This window comes from Nannospalax galili, unplaced genomic scaffold (assembly GCF_000622305.1).
Source record: "Nannospalax galili isolate Female #2095 unplaced genomic scaffold, S.galili_v1.0 scaffold450, whole genome shotgun sequence".
Classification (NCBI taxonomy): Eukaryota; Metazoa; Chordata; class Mammalia; order Rodentia; family Spalacidae; genus Nannospalax; species Nannospalax galili.
In genome coordinates this window covers 1,894,386-1,910,505 of record NW_008329134.1, presented here as the reverse complement: position 1 = coordinate 1,910,505, position 16,120 = coordinate 1,894,386, and the positions used below count along the sequence as shown (strand labels likewise).

Sequence of the window (16,120 nt, the reverse complement as noted above, 5' to 3'; positions counted from 1 at the left end):
AAACACAATGTGGGATTGTTTTGGTATGGTAACAAAGAAGTGCAAAAAAAAATGCTGTATCTATTTTTTGGTTAATTTTAGGTTGCTCTGTTCACCCAACAGATAACATTTTTGGAATAGTCATGTGCATTCTCAAATCACTTACTCAATTTTAAAGACTCTGAAATGTTAGAGAAGCAGACTGGTTTCGATACATTTATTATAAAGACTTACACCAGATGTACAGAAACCAGAGTAAATTAAATTGTACATTGTGATTCCACAGATGACTGATCTGCCCAAAAAGCAATGTTGCCCAGCAACAAAAGCAAACTCCATTTTCAACTATGTAGAAGGAAATTATGGATTTTACTGGTTCTCTTTGAACACACCCACTAAAATAAGTCTTTTTCCTATTATAATCTCTGTACTTGGCCAAGTTATCTTCCTCTAAAAGAGCATTTCCAGTGAAGATGGGTTTATCTCTCCAACAGTCATTTTACTTTAAGAAAGGCCAGGGCCTGACATAGAGGAAGGACTTAAAGTATCATTAGCCAATCATAATCCTACCCACATGGCTCAAAAGTAAAACCTGGGAAGTGATAACTGAAATCATTCTGGAACTGTATTTATTACTTAACTGAATTTAATTTTCTGTCTTTTGGTAAGCTTCATCTTATGATTATAACATTCTAAATAACATCATCAATTGCATAAGCAAAGTCTAAAATCTGTTCAACCTAATCTGAAAGAAAGGAAGTTTAGTCTATACATGTCTATATTTTTCCCACTAAAGATTCTTAGAAGCATAGACAGGGATATAGATTACCCACAAGATACATTAAGGGTGACAGATGGAGTTGGCATATTGAACACTGAAAGGTAAATTGTGTTGGGACGGGTCGATCTGCACCCAGAGGAGCAAAGCAAAGAGAAATGAGGATTTTTGAAATGAAAAATGGAAGAAAAATACAAGTCTGTTGTACATTATAATTCTTTTGGAAAAAGGAAATTAAAATGCAATACTTGAAAAAAAAACTCAAGAAACAAAGAGTTCTCACTTTCATTGACAATCTAATTTATAATCCAAGGCCTTGGTTTTGGTAGTTTTTTCCAGGTCAAAGGTCATTGTGGCTGCACTGAAGTTTTAAATTTCATTCCTTTAGAAAAATAATATATAAGGCATATTGCATGCACCTCACAATTTAGCAAAAGTACCTACATGCAATTTTCATAGCAGTTTCATCTGGTAATCTCTAGGTAAGAAAATAAAAGAGACGTCTTTCAGATACCAATTATTGCAATTTTAAAATCCCAATTTCCCTCTAAGCCCCCCTTTCGAGTGATTAATAGAGCAATTATGACTTATTATCTGGGATTTCACTTTTGCAAATAGCAAAACATAGTGAAGCTGAAGCTTCAAAACACTGGTTGAATCGACTGGCTTCCCAGCACTGAACACACAATTGAGCTCAAATTAGAAAGGTCAGGAAGGGCCTTTTTGAAGGACTCTGCACTTTGTCAGATGTATTTATTCATGTGTAGAGGATTAGAATTCATAAACATTTTGCCACTTTTTTGAATGCTATTTCTTGTCTTTGTTATTCTTGGCTAGGCCTTGTCAATACAGCAATATGCGTCTTCTAGCTTATTACCAGAAAAATAACATATATGACATAACCCCAAAGAATTGCAAAATCAGCAGGACGTGTTGGCTGTGCATCCTTCTAGGCACATAGATAGGTACCTAAAAAACTTGATTCAAGACAAAAATCAAGTTATCTAAGGATTGCACCCAAAACAGACATTTTCTTCTTTTTAAATATTTTATCATGAAAATCATTGACTTAGCAAAACATCTCTTAACTGTTCTTTTAAGAAATATGTACAAGGTCAGTCAAAATAATATACTATTGGATTAAAACTAATTTGAGCACGGTACAGGAAATTCCTGGAGGCAACTTATTTTGAAATTGTACCAGAAGTCTTTTTTTTTTTTTTTTTTTTTTTTTTTTTTTTTTTTTTTTTTTTTCTTTTTCTTGGCCAAGGACAGAAATGGGATTTATCAATCCAATCAGAGTCTGATGAATATTTTTTAACTTTTTCACTTAAGCCCTTAGAAACACCAGCTTGGAGTTTAGGAGAAACTGAATATCTAATTGCAAGAGTCATGGGTTCAATTGGAAAAGTATCAGGCATAGTCCTCTGAACAGTCATGTAGTTATTAGAATAAGTGACAGAAATGTGAGGTCCCTAGAGAGCCTGAGTTTGGTAATCTGCTTTGGCCCTCCCTGGTGATGAACACCTTCACAGTTTCCTTAAGGTCACATTCGCCTACTGTTATGCAAAGCCAATTAGTGCCCCCCCCAACCCCCCAGGTTGCTTCCTCTGAAAGAAATTTTCCTAACAGGTGAGAAGAGCTTTAAGCAGTTGCCATCCCTATGGAATCCAAAATAAAAATACTGGAAATGTTCAAGCAAGGGAAAGAAAGAGGAGGACACACAGTAGTAGTACAGGCTTCAGGTCATGAGCTGAGAGCATGGCCACATAAAGGCCACCTGCAATAACACAGTAGATGATGGGTTCAAGCTTGTTAGAGAGAGGATGATTTTCCGAAAAGGAAACCCCTGTTGCCATAGACCTGGAAGCTGTGAGATGACACTGCAGCCTCTAGTCATAGTCTGCTGCATGAGGAGCGTTTTCTCTAGCTCTCGCTCACTCTGAGTTCTGATTTCTTCTTTTTCCTTCTTCCTTCTTCCTTTCTTCATTCCTTCCTCATCTCCTCTCTCGCTCTATCTTTCCTTTCCTCTCTCCTTTTTAATAACTGCTCTACCCTCTTAAGTATGCCCAGCTGCTTTCATTTCCCTGGGATTTCACAAACAGTGGCTAAACTCAGCGATTGCCTTTGTTGATAATCTTTTAAAGATGACTTTGTGCTCTAAAGCTACTGAAAAAAAAAAAAAAATCTCTTGAACTGATTCCTGGTAGGTGTTGACAACCACCCCTGAGGTGAACTCTTCGGATGCTGTTGTCCAAGCTGCTCATCGGGGGTTTGTTTGCGTTGGATTTTACATAGAGAAGTTGTTTCGCCTTTTTTTTTTTTTTTTTTTTTTTTTGTCTTTTAGATTATGTATAACTGAGACTTAGTCCACTGGGGAATTGGTGTGAATCTGGGAAAGCTTACAAGCTCCTAAATAGTTGCAATTCATGAGTAAAAGATGAGAGAACCAAGAAAAGTATATGATATACCAGAATGATCTTTTTTCATGGTCTTCTTTTAGATTTTGATGTCTGCCTATACTTCAAAAGAGATTGTATGGATAATCTAAAGGAAGTAAAACTGTTTTGGAAAAATACTGTTTGAAAATTCTTTCCAGTGTAGATATGGCCTGTGAGGTTGATTTCTCATATCCGAAAATGTGTATGAATGAAGAGTCAGACCATCTGCTTCAGGAACTGCTGCCTGTTCTATAAGTGTCTTAGTCACTCAAAACCACCTGCAGATCATATGAGTTATTTGTCTTTTCATTTTTCAGATAGAGTTAAAAGAAATATGGGTTATGAGTCTGGACACTCCATAGGTCACAGCTACCAATAAAAGAGAGAAAGCTTTTCTTGTTGATAAAGAAGCAAATATATTATGGCCTACATACATCTATCTATTCATTAAGTAGACCTTTTATTGGGCATCTATTGTAAGACCAAAAAGTTCCAGTGCAAGTAAAAGTAATAAAAAATACCATCAAAGTGTCTTGGGAATATAATGTGGGAATATTTGTTTTACCTATAGGGATGTAGGACTGTTGTAGAGGAGGTATCATTTAAACTTGGCCTTGAATAAAAAAGCGAGACTTTACAACTCAATATCTAAAGGGGAGATCTGCTATGGGAATAGCAGAAATGAAGAAAGATACTAAGATTCCTTGGAATTCAGAGAGCTGTGGCTGAGTATTCTTGCTTTGTTTCTGGTGGGGGAGAGGCCACCTGGAGGGCAGTAAAGGAAGTAGGCAGTGTGGCTGGGTGAGAGCAACGGAAGTATCACCAGGAATTAGATTTCTGTGAAAAAACCCTGAAGTTTGGAACAAATGTATTCGTACTTTGGAGTAAAGTATCAACAATTACCATAGTATAAGCAACTGAAGAAATTACTGCTGTAAGAGTTTTTTAGAGATTTCAGAACATTCTTTGCTGAGGACATCATTAGGAACTGCTTTCCTCAAGCTGGCTAGCAAGTAGCTCTCACAATACTGCAAACCAGCTGTGGGCATCTCTACTCCATTCTGAGTGCAGTGGCACCACAGCTGGCACATGAAAACAGCCCATGGTGGAGTATTTACCCCGCAGAAATCACCACATGTCAAATGAGGCAATAAGCTCCTGAATATTACCAGTGTTTCGCTGTTGCATGATGGGAAATGTATCTTCTTGGTACTAAACCGCTTCTGCGAACCTAAAGGAAAGTGTAAGCAGTAGGTCCTGCCTGTAAACTCAGGGCTCTGGAAGCTGAAGCAGCACAATCACCAGAAGTTAGAGGCCATCCTGGGCTACGAATTGAAATCTTAAGTAAATCAAGAAGTGAAAAAAAACATGGAAATTAACAGATATTAATACGAAATAAAAGCAAATGAAGGAAAGAGTATTAAGGATAGAGGAGAATGAAACACGAGGGTTCATGAAGTATGACTGCCAAATTTAAACTCCTTTCTAGAAACAGAGGCAAACAAATACAAGATTTGGGGTATATAAAGTGAAATAAACCATTTTTCTAACAACGGGTATCCAAATTATGGCAATATGTTGGAAAACTGTACAGAAGACACTAAGCAAGCTTCCTTGGATATTAGTGAAGTATCTTTCTTTTTCATTATAAAAATTGGAACCACGCCCTTTTCAGTATACACACTGTTTGCTCTATGTTGCCTTGTGGTCCTGTTGTCTCATGTCATCTACAGTCTTACCTCAGTATTTAAATAAGAAAAGTGATATACTGACTTATCCAACAAATTGCACCTATTACCCTCACTCCAATAGACCACTGTGTTTCCTTTGCACCACAAGGTTTCCTTTTATTATTTGCGGGTTGCTACCGCAGATGCTTAAATATGTCATGGCAAGCAAACTTTCCTTAGTTAAGTGTTGTGGACATTAAGAGGTGCTCCTTGGCTTTGATAGGACACCAGGCATACATTAGTCTTGTACATTCTTTGCTGATCTGTTGTGTAGGTCTGGTAAGATGGCTCAGCAGCTAAAGCACATGCTCCTTACCAACTCCATAAAGTTGTCTTCTGACCTTCACAAGTGTGCTGTGGACACGTGCCCCCTCCCCCACATAATCATTTTAAAAATAAAGCCATAGTAGTTTTGAATAAGACAGTTCATAGTATGGTAATGATAGCACTGATATTAGTCCAGTCCACTGTCACCTCCTATCTTCTTTGAGGAATCCCCTTGGTGTGACAGGTGAGCTGAGTGACCACAACTGCACCTTTCCATCCTGGTCCTCCCACGACTCCTACACAGCTTGCTAGGCTCCATCCTTGTCCTCCCATTATTTCTACAAGGATTGCTAGGCTCTGTCCTGGTCCTCCCATGACTCCTATAAGGTTCTTAGGGTCCTACGACTGCTATTGTCCAGAGATATTCCTTTATTGCTGTGTTGATGTCATCCTTCATCATCCACAATAAAGGTAAAAATCAAGTACATCTAGCCTCAATAATGTCAATAGCCTGTCAGTATGGTGACTAAATTGTCAACACAATCCACCCTGATTTAAGCCCCTCCAACTCTTTTTGTTCAAGAATATTAGTAACTTCAAACAAATAATAAGGGTTATTTTGAGAATGACTGACTCATGAATCACAGTATGGATAAAATTATAACCAGATTTACTTTTGCAATCAAATTAAACATATACAACTAATTGCAGACGTTCTTGAGCAATCATTTAAATGAGAGCTAGGTTTTAAACACCAATCCCTCCTCACTGGGGAACTGATGATGTCATCAGCATGGAAGGTCAAGCGTGTGTCATAATCTGCCTCCCTTGTCCTCAGTCTTCATCATCACCTTCTTCCACAATAGCTTTAAGTCTTACAAGGGACCCCTTTTTCGGATTCTTGTCTGAGCTGTTTGAATGTTGCAGGCAGCTTTCAGTTTTCTTTGTTAGTGAATTTGCAATCTGTATCTGAGAATATAACTTGTTCTTGCTGGAAACATATTCTCACTTTTGGACTTAGCAGCACAAAAATGCAGCAGGAAAAACACGATCTGAAGGTCCAGACTGCACACCTTATTGCCAAAGTCAGAGACTGGGTCTGAACCTGCCTAATGTCAGAGAGGTTGCTCATTTTTGAATTTGTGGAGGAAGTTTTAATTTTTCTAAAATTGCTTTAATTATAAAATATAATATAGTTAAAACTGTACAAATATGAGTAACTCAATGAAGTAGCACAAAGATACCACATATATAGCTATCAGTGAGGTCAGGAGAACCCATGATCCTGTCCATCAGTACCCCTTTCTCTTTCTGAAAGTAACTGATGTTCTGATCTCTATCACATATTTTAATTTGACCAGTTTTGAACTTTCTAAATAGGAAATTATATAACATATGTTTCTTTGTATTTAATGACTTTTTCTGAATAAAAGTTACACCTGTCATTGCACTCAGCAATAGTCCATTCACCATTATTTAGTATTTTATTTCAAAAAAGAGTTTTGAGAAAGTACTATGGTTTAGTAATCATTCTACTTTTAATAGTTCTGGATTTTTTTTCAAGTTTTACAAAAGATTTTATTTATTTTAATTTTAAGCATATGAGTGCTATGTCTGCATGTATGTGCACACAATGCCTGTGAAGGTCAGAAAAGAGCGTCGGATCCACACGGTAGTTGTTACCTGCCATGTGGGTGCTGGGAACTGAACCTGGATCCTCTGAAAGAACAGTCAGTGCTTCTAACTGCTGAGCCCTCTCTTCAGCCTAACTTTTTTTTCCAATTTTAAAGCAACTGTGCACTGTGCTTCAGTGGTGGGATATGAAAATATTTCTTTGAAATAAAGAAGTCAGCTAGGCTTACTCTTCATTTATATTGAAGTATAGAGATTAGACACTAGAGAGAAAGAAAAGAAAGAAGTAGATGCTATAAAGACTGGAGAGGAAAGAAAAGCATCTTGTATGTGCAGAAAATCTGTAAAAATATTTCCATGAAAATATGGTTAATATTTAACTTTCACAAGGTAATAGTCAACTAAATTCAACTAAAATTGTTGAAAATTTAAAAATCATTTGAAATGTCAGTGAAAATCAATTATTTATCTTTCGAGAGGAATAGATTAGGAAATAAAGTTTGAGAATACATTGATTTTATATAACTAGTAATCATGAAGATAAACCTGATGAACTCTCTCCTATTACAAAAATTCTGTAATATCTTTTGAAGTCTCTGTAAATGAAGATTACCTCCAAAAGTTTTCATTTAATAAAAATATATCTCTGTGAGATTGAGGCCAGCCTGGCCTACCTAGTGAGTTCCAGGCCAACTCGGACTACTGGGAGACAACCCTGCTTCTGTGTGTGTGTGTGTGTGTGTGTGTGTGTGTGTATGATGGCACAACACTTGTCAGCACTTGGGAAGCTGAAGCAGAGACGTGCCACAAATTCAATGCCAGCTTGAGAAACACAGTGAGACGCTGTCTCAAAAAAAATCAATTAATAGGTAATAAATGCGCATACACATATATAATTCAGAAGTTCATTGTCACATATGTCAAATACCTAGAATAAATCTTTCAAGTCACAACTCCAGCTAAATTGAAGACTACATTATGTAAGTGAGATTAACGTGTATGCACTGTAATGATTCAGTTGTCCCCATAGTGGACTGAAGCTGTTTGAAATCTCATCTTCATCTGCCTTCCTGCTGTTCTTTTTGATGCTCAGCCGGGGTTGACTGTCCTCTCGGACACTGGCATTGACCTGCCTCTCCTTGCTCTGTTCTTTGTTTCTTTTCATTTTCCCTGCATTTCTGAGTTGGAGAATATCTAGTTTCGTATCTCCATCACAGGATCTGTGCCAATGCCTACAAGAGAATAGCTATGGAAGTTATGTTGTTTTGTGGTCCATCACCTTAAAAGTATCCTTTGATCACAGCAGACAACCAGGAGGAAAAACCTCTCCCGCTTTGATTTGTTAACTGTGAGCATTTGAATAAAGAACACTTCTTTGTGTTTTCTTTCAAGAAATCCTTCCTCCAGACATTCATTATTTCATAATGACTTACCATAAACCAGACTCTATCTTTCTATTTTTGTCTTTCAATGTATCACAAACATTTGGCTGACTGTGATACAGTGTGTTTAATGGACAGGAATATTTGTCAGCATAGATGCTATTTGGAAGCACTTTTCTCTATCTGAGAACTGGAGGAGTAGATATTATTTGTACTGGTCCTTGGATGACTAGTAAGTTTTCACTAATTCAGAGCTAGATTGAGCAATAAGAAATCACCATAAAGAATAGAAGTAGAAAACTGCTTGGCACACTAGGGAAACATCAAAACATAACACAAAGGCTAATAAAAATACTTAATAGAGCCTTGGTTTGTCTGATGTCTATATCCATCTTTTGTACCTGTTTTACTTGAAATGTCTGGCTTCTTGTTTTGTTCTGTTTTAAATCATGAAAAGCAGTGAGCTGATTTTCATGTCTCATGAGTAGAGAATGTTTTAAAACTTTTAATCAAGGATATCTCCTGCTTTTTGCATAGATGGATCATGGCCAACTACAATGATTTGTCATGATTTAAACTACCTGATTCTAAAGAACCTGAAAATTACTAATTCACAAGATGATAATGACCACAATTTTTATGCTGTTTTAAAATAGCTACACTACTTAGAAATGGCATGACATGTACAACTGAACAAACATCTGAATTCTGTCCATATAATTAATACCTGAACATTATGTAAAAGATGTAGAACAGGTTTCCCTATCACTGAGCCTGAAATTTCCTAAGGAGTGGTTATGATCAGGCTTTATAAAGCGGAGCACTAGTTTTATGTATGCAGAGGTTGTGTTCAAATTAACAGATCTGAATAACTACATGATAATTATCATTACTTAATTGGATTGCTCAACAGAAGTCATGCTGGGTACGTAACATTTCTCACATCTACAACTGCTTTATGTTACTGTAACTTTTTGCGTGCAAAAGCTCTCTGCTTGAATTTCTCTATTTTTCTTTTAGTAATTCTAATTAGTGACAATAATCAATATTTTTGCTGCATCCTATTGGCCAAACTAAATACCTAACACAGTTTTACTGTATATTCATATATTTACTCCATATTTATTTAAAATGACTATTTATTTAGTATTATTTCATTACTTAGTTATTAGCTTACTAATAATGACCAATACACATAAATATTTATCAAATGGATGTTTCCATCAGATGGTTTTAGTGCTTATAATTCTGAGTGATTAAGTCAACAAATTCTCCAAAAACACACACCTCAATTTTGTGGTCCCTCCCTACAGGGTTTTAATTTTAGGAAAACACACTCTAAATGCTGTTTGCTTTCTTGCCAATAGAGAGACTATTACTAACCATTCCCTTCTCTGCAGAACTTCCAGAGGAAAAATACAGAGCCTACACTGAGAACTTTCTGAATTCAACCCTGGGAGCACATACTCAAAACGAAACAAATTGGGGCAATTTACTGAAGGTTAAACCCTCTAATGACATTCACCTACAACATGCAGGGAAATGGCTTTGGAAGCTTAAATGTTCAGTTTAATTACCTTAATTCTCTGGGCTGCTTTTACAAGTAGGCACAACTTTATCACATCTAACCAAAGACTCCAAATTGTGGGTTTAGATATGTTTGTATTTTCCCCTTTAACACGCTGAAGCATGCATAGGTTCTATATCACCCAGGTCTTAAAACTAGCCCCACAATGGAGAAGAGTTGCAGCAGTGAGAGTCTTACATTCCTGATCTGTCTCTAGCTTTCTTCCGATAGCCAGTACCATTCAGTTTGTCGCCATTTTTAATCTGGTCACAATGAAGGTTTTCGAAAGAACTGAATGTACTTGCTTCATATATGAGTTCTAATGTAGAGGGGCATTTCAAAACATTTTATTGCTATTAAAAATTATTTTTCTCTAGGCTCCAAGAAAAAGTGAAAGAAAGAAAAGTTTATTTTTGAGCAAGGTGGCTCACTCAACACTGTCTAATTCTTCAGGGAGAGTTTCCAAAAAACCTTCAGCTTATGAGTCAGTAGTTCTTCAGAGTTGAGAGGGTTTTGCAAAGATAATATATTTGCAAAGATGTGATCGGAAATACTGGATTTTTTAGAGATGATTTTAACCAATTTGAAGAGTTTAAGATTTCACAACCTTTCGTTGACACTGAGTTAGGTATGGTGATATTTTTTTTTCCTCTTACCAAACTATATTGCACACAGACTTTTTGATGTTTTAAAGATTTTTCTTTGGCAGCTAAGAAAAACACTCTACGAAGTTATATTTAGTGAGTTTACTCATGTATAAATATCCCTGAGCTAGTCTGTGATCCGGTGGCATCTGGAAGAAAGGTGCTATTGTTTTAGATTCCGTGATTGAAGTGTGGAATAATCAACCCAGAGAGAGCCTGGGGGAAGATTCACTCACATATGCTGTGGAAACTTGTAATCCCTGAATTTTAGTTTTTCCCCTAGATAAAGAGATACAGCCAAGAGTTCATGTTCTGATAGACCTGGCGACAGCAGTTTCTGTTCTGGGCCCTGTGTTTAACCACCAATTTTTTTTTTTTCTTGAGACTTTTAACTTTAAATTTTCTAGGAAAATTGCTTTTTCAGTTTATCTTTTTGCCAGTATTGTTTTGCTTGTTGGCTGGGTCACAAAAGCTGGATGTCTATTTTGTCTGAAACTATCTTGCTCTAAATTAAGCTCATCACCATGTGTCGTGGGTCTACATGACCAGACCGGATTCTGACAAACACACTCCATAAATTACAGAAAGCTCCTCTGAGTTTCTTACAATGCCTGAAGAGTTCCTCCATGAAAAATCAGTGTAATTCCAGAAGATCATGATAGATTTGCCTGAAAGGAATTTGTCCCCGTGCTTGAGGCTGACATCGCGTACTTATGAACAGGGTAGATATTAAATGCAATTGTGCTGTTCTTTTACCTCTGGCTTCTTTTGCTGCCTCTTTATTCCAAGAACAGAGCAGCTGCCTCATAGCTTTATACCAGGAAGTGTTCAGATGTCTGAGGTAGTTCTATGTAAAAACACTACTGAAGTGCAGATAGATAATAGACTGTCCACTCTGTCCAACGCTACTTCCCAGAGAGTTTGTTGGCCAGGCCAAGCTGTATATACAGACATGATGGAATTTGGTTTGTGAGGAACCTATGAAAATTACACAAATAACTCAGCTTTTAAGTGACTAATTCACAGACATGCACCTACTTCAGGGACTTCATTCATTTATCTTGGGACCAATAGAAAAGCCCCTTGGAATTTAATTATGTGGATGAAAAAATAAAATAAAACTGGCTATTAACAAAATGTTAATGAGTACTTGGAACAGGCTTCCCTTGAGGATGAGAGTTTTCTCTTGCTTTGCTTCTGTGATGCTCACTATAAAGTGTAACGTTCTGCCTGTGTTCTCCTCCACTGTTCTTACAGCTGGAACCGCTGGCAGAAGACGTTCTCCACCAAACCCCGAATACCAATGCCATTACTGCGCTACAGAAGATCATTGAGATTCAAAGTATGTCTTTACAGTTTCTTTTTAACCTTTTATTGGGTAAAACTCGTTGAAATTATACTGAGAATTGGAGCACAAAGACATAATGATTTTAATTTGGACATACACCTTATTTACATGTGTTGTATCTATGGCAATCTTGGGAGTCACTGATGTGACTGAGGCCATAATTCAGAGACTCTAGACCTAAAGTCGTTTTTCTCATATTTCCAAAGTTCTTAGTTTTTTTCCTTCCATTCCTACCACTAGCCATTGATCGAGAACAAAAATAAATTTAAGAAATTTTCATTGTGTGATACAATTTTGACTAAGATTAAGTCTTCTCCTAATGATGTGGAGATTTGACAGTCATGTCCTGGCTTTAAGTTTGGCAAAGAGAAAAAATACTTATGAGCAATTTTACCAAAATTCCAACTTCTCCAGATAGGGTTGGTCAGTTTTCTTTATTATTCGGCCCTTCACAGACACCAACACTTCTTATTACTCTTTAACCTAAGCTTAGCATGAGGAAAAAGCTAGAAGGCAAAGCCAGAAGCTGAGGAGGCTGAAGGGAATCCTGAGCTTTGCTAATTCCGTACATAAGCATGTTGTAAATAGCACTGAAGAAGTTACCTTTGGCCATTGCTTTCAGTTACTGTTTTTGCTTGCACAGTAGCAAGTTGGGGATGAAGGTGTGAGTGATGTCAGATTATCATTCTTCTGATTCTGTAGATATTTACAAATTGTGTCATATATAAATTTAAAATAATCCTTCACTTTATCTCCCATATGCCTCGAATGTGGGCCATAGATACCCATTAAACATTTATTGACTACATTTGACTGTGGAACAAGCTATGAATTTCAAAGATTTTCACAGAACAGAAAAATAAATCTTCAAATATTAAAGAGCAAGGTTTCTGGGATAAAAGCCAAGGCAGGAATTTTGCAGTTATTCGTATGCTCTAGCAGGAAACCTTGTTATTGTGTGACTTTTGTTTCCACTCAGGGTAGATCAGGAGGGTCCACTGAATGTCACCCCATATTTCTGGGAAGGACTCTTCCAGCGATCTCTGACAACACTCTCCTCCTGTTCATCCACATTTGGTCTAATGTTCTCTTGTAGGGCACTGATAATACCGAAATAGCTCAGTCTTCATGCATGCTACATCATTTTACAAGTATGATTTACCATTATGTACACACAGCGTGTTAATAGAAAATTGTTCCTGTGTGTCTTCAGAGTATAACACTACAGTAAGTGTTCCAGAGTATGGATTCCTTACATGTTGGTGAGCTGGCACAAACATTAGGGGGGTGGCAGAGGAGGGGGAGAAGCATGGGACAGGAGGTGAAGGAGGAGGAGGAGCATGGGAGTAGGGGGGAGGAGGAAGAGGAGGAAGAGGAAGAAGAGGAGGAAGAGGAGGAAGGGTAGAAAAGTTTCTGGCTTCAGGAAATTTATGATCCAGTGGGGATGGGGAGAAAAAGACTGATACCTCCAATTCAATGTTCTTGGGAAGCACTGAGCTCATGCACAAAGGTAGCTTCATCATCGGAGAAGAGATTTGAGGTTTGTGGGAGCCTAGGAGTTGAGAGTAGGTAGACTAGAATAGATGGGCCAGGGACCACACTCTTTGGTCCTAACGAACCATCATTTGCATCAAGTCCTAGTGAAGGGCTCATGATCTATACAGAAACTATGCTCTCCTCAGACCTACTCACTCTGGTTTTACTTACTAATTCTCTTCACAAAATAGCACACAACTAAGATGAGTTTATTTCCAGCTCCATACAAACTTTTTAATCATAGGCCTAGCTAGTTAACTTATTTAACAATAATTGGTTGAAGAATAGGTATAGTTCCCAATTTTGACCAGAGAACAAGGCTTTGGGGACCTTTGACCTGTGCATTCGTGCAGGCCTCACAGTTGGAATGAACTCACATTTGCCCCAATATTCTTGCTGTTGTTACCTTTAAATCTTTAGTAGTTTTTGAACAAGAGACCCACATTTTCATTTTGCCTTAGTCCCTACAAATCATGTAACCAGTCCTAATGGCAAAGTGCTGATGATGGAAAACAGAACAACAACAACAACAAACTCCTAGGAATGAACAACAGAAGTATCACAAAGTAAATTTCAAATTGTGGTTGAGAAGAAACTCAAAAGTGGGCTGAGGTTGTAAAGGGAAAGACAGACAGAAGACTTGAAGTGGGCCATCACATGGTATGAGGAGTGAGTCACAATCAGTCCAGACACAATGGTGCAGACTGTGGGTCTGACACTGTGCAGTACATTTTTGTTTGGTTCTAAGTGGTATGAAGATTAAGAATAGGAAGAGAGATAAGGGATGTCCACAGGGCAGCGAAATGAAGTGGGTATTTTAGGGTCTGAAACTTCATAATAATTCAGGAAAATAAAACGACAGCTTTTGATAACGTCTGCAATACCCAATTTCCTTACAAAATATTGTTACATTCTTTCTTTGACTTTTCCCTGCATCACATCCCCGGGGCTTTCTCATGTCAAGTGCAGCAGTCTGGGTCCTAGACTGGGCTCTCCATTTCCCATTCAGCATGGAAAGTATTCTTGCCTGACTCTATAGCCTCTGAGAACAGTACAAAATGGAGCCATGTGACTCCTTGTTAAAATGTTAATAATTTTGAGAAGCTGACAGCAGAAAAGTGACCCAAGCACTGGGCCTCCTGAGCCGAGGGACCTGGCATCTAATACATGGACCCTGAAGGTAGTCTGTTTCACTAGTACATCCCTCTTCACGTGTGTCTCTGAGCGCCACGGAGCCCTCCTTTCAGCTCAGGAAGGTATTCAGTTTTAGACTACCTCTTAGCTCAGGTTTTGAAGAATTCTGTTGTGCTGTAGTTTCAGACTGTAAATGTTGAAAAGAGGGCCTCTGGCACATGGGAAACATTCAGGCAAGTTCCTAGATAGTCTTGTCCTGAGGAACACTGCAAGGTGCTGACAGGCCTTCTGTGAATTTGTTTTTGAGCACCAAGGCCCGGCCCCCCGGCTGATGGTATGCAGGTGCTGGAGGCTGTGATTAGCATTGGCCCACTGCCTGGCCACATACATATAAGTATTTTTCAGCATGATCATTCCTGTGGTCTTGTCCTTGTTTAGATTTCTCCTTTAGCTGAAGAGAAAGGCCTTCTAAAGATGAATCAGGGTAATCATTTCCCCTGACAGGTAGAGACCCTCTGCTGTATAGTGATTGCCTCTAAGATAAAATTTTCCATCTTGAAGGGAGCTAGGTCAACAACAGAATGTGTAAAGGGAGGTAACAGGATGTTTTGAGGGTTAATGAAACATTCCATGCTGCAGGAAAGCTCATTAAGCTCAGGAAGTAAGCAATTCAACAGTTTCAGGAAGTTCCTGAAACTGACCAGCATTAGTCCCTCCCTCCCCAAACAGATATAAGCTTAAGAACTGCTAAGAGACTCTCAGACAAGTAGAGTCACTGGGGAGATGGGGAGACCAGCTGAGCAGCCTAGAGGCTCTGGAGTGGATCTCTCCAAATGTTGAGCTGCTTTGTGTAGTGGGCTCCAGGCTTCCAGTGTTCATGAGCTGTCAATCTTGTAGAGATGGACTTTTGGTGATCTGGCTATGTTTAACCCTTTCTGCTCCTATAAATAACCCAAATAAAAATTAATTGGTCCACCAAGTTAAACTTTGGTGATACCATTACTTTGATCTGTTGTTACTGTTGCTCCCCTATATGGGCTGATTAGGCATTTGTTCACAGCTTCCCAAGAATAGTGTCACAAAACACCTTCCTGATAGATTGATTGTAGGCTGGTTTCATTTCATGATAGTGAACGGTGAGGGCCAACTATCTTTGCAAAAAAGAGTGATGTATGGGTAATAGTAAATAAATAAATGCTTTATTTTTTCCTCAAAAAAATCTACTTGTATACAGTTCAGTCATGGCAGTTCTGAATATTATCTAAAAGAATTTAAGAGGTCAAAAAGAATTAGCATTTGCACATCTATTGCAAGAATATTCACAATAGTCAAGAGATGGGAGCAAAACCTGAACATCTATCAATGCATGAATGGATAAAGAAATGTGGTATAGACAAAAGAACATTCATCTTTAAAGAGAAGTCCCACAGTGCATGCTGATTTCCATGATGTCCTTTGACAGATAGATTTTTCCACTCGTATTCCCCTGTTCTTGCTCTTAATCGTATAGCCTCTGTGTGCTGACTAGCATGCACAGGTGCTTTGCAAATACATTTTGAATAAATCCATCATCTAACTACTAAATGCTTGCTTCCTTCCTATTTTAGTCCAGACTGAGTTTTTTTGTTTTGTTTTTTTTTTTTTTTTTTTTTTTTTTTTTTTTTTTTTTTACACATGGTTGC

At 37.8% G+C, this 16,120-nt stretch overlaps 1 protein-coding gene across 1 annotated transcript in view; it reads left to right on the top strand.

Annotated features, from left to right (window-relative positions):
- The window catches only part of Hdac9 (histone deacetylase 9), an 897,356-nt gene that overhangs the window by 844,061 nt on the left and 37,175 nt on the right, over positions 1–16,120 (top strand). Inside the window, exon 25 of the mRNA XM_008832701.3 lies at positions 11,678–11,762. Within this exon, the coding sequence (XP_008830923.1) occupies positions 11,678–11,762 (85 nt within the window). The remainder of the gene's footprint in view (positions 1–11,677; positions 11,763–16,120) is intronic.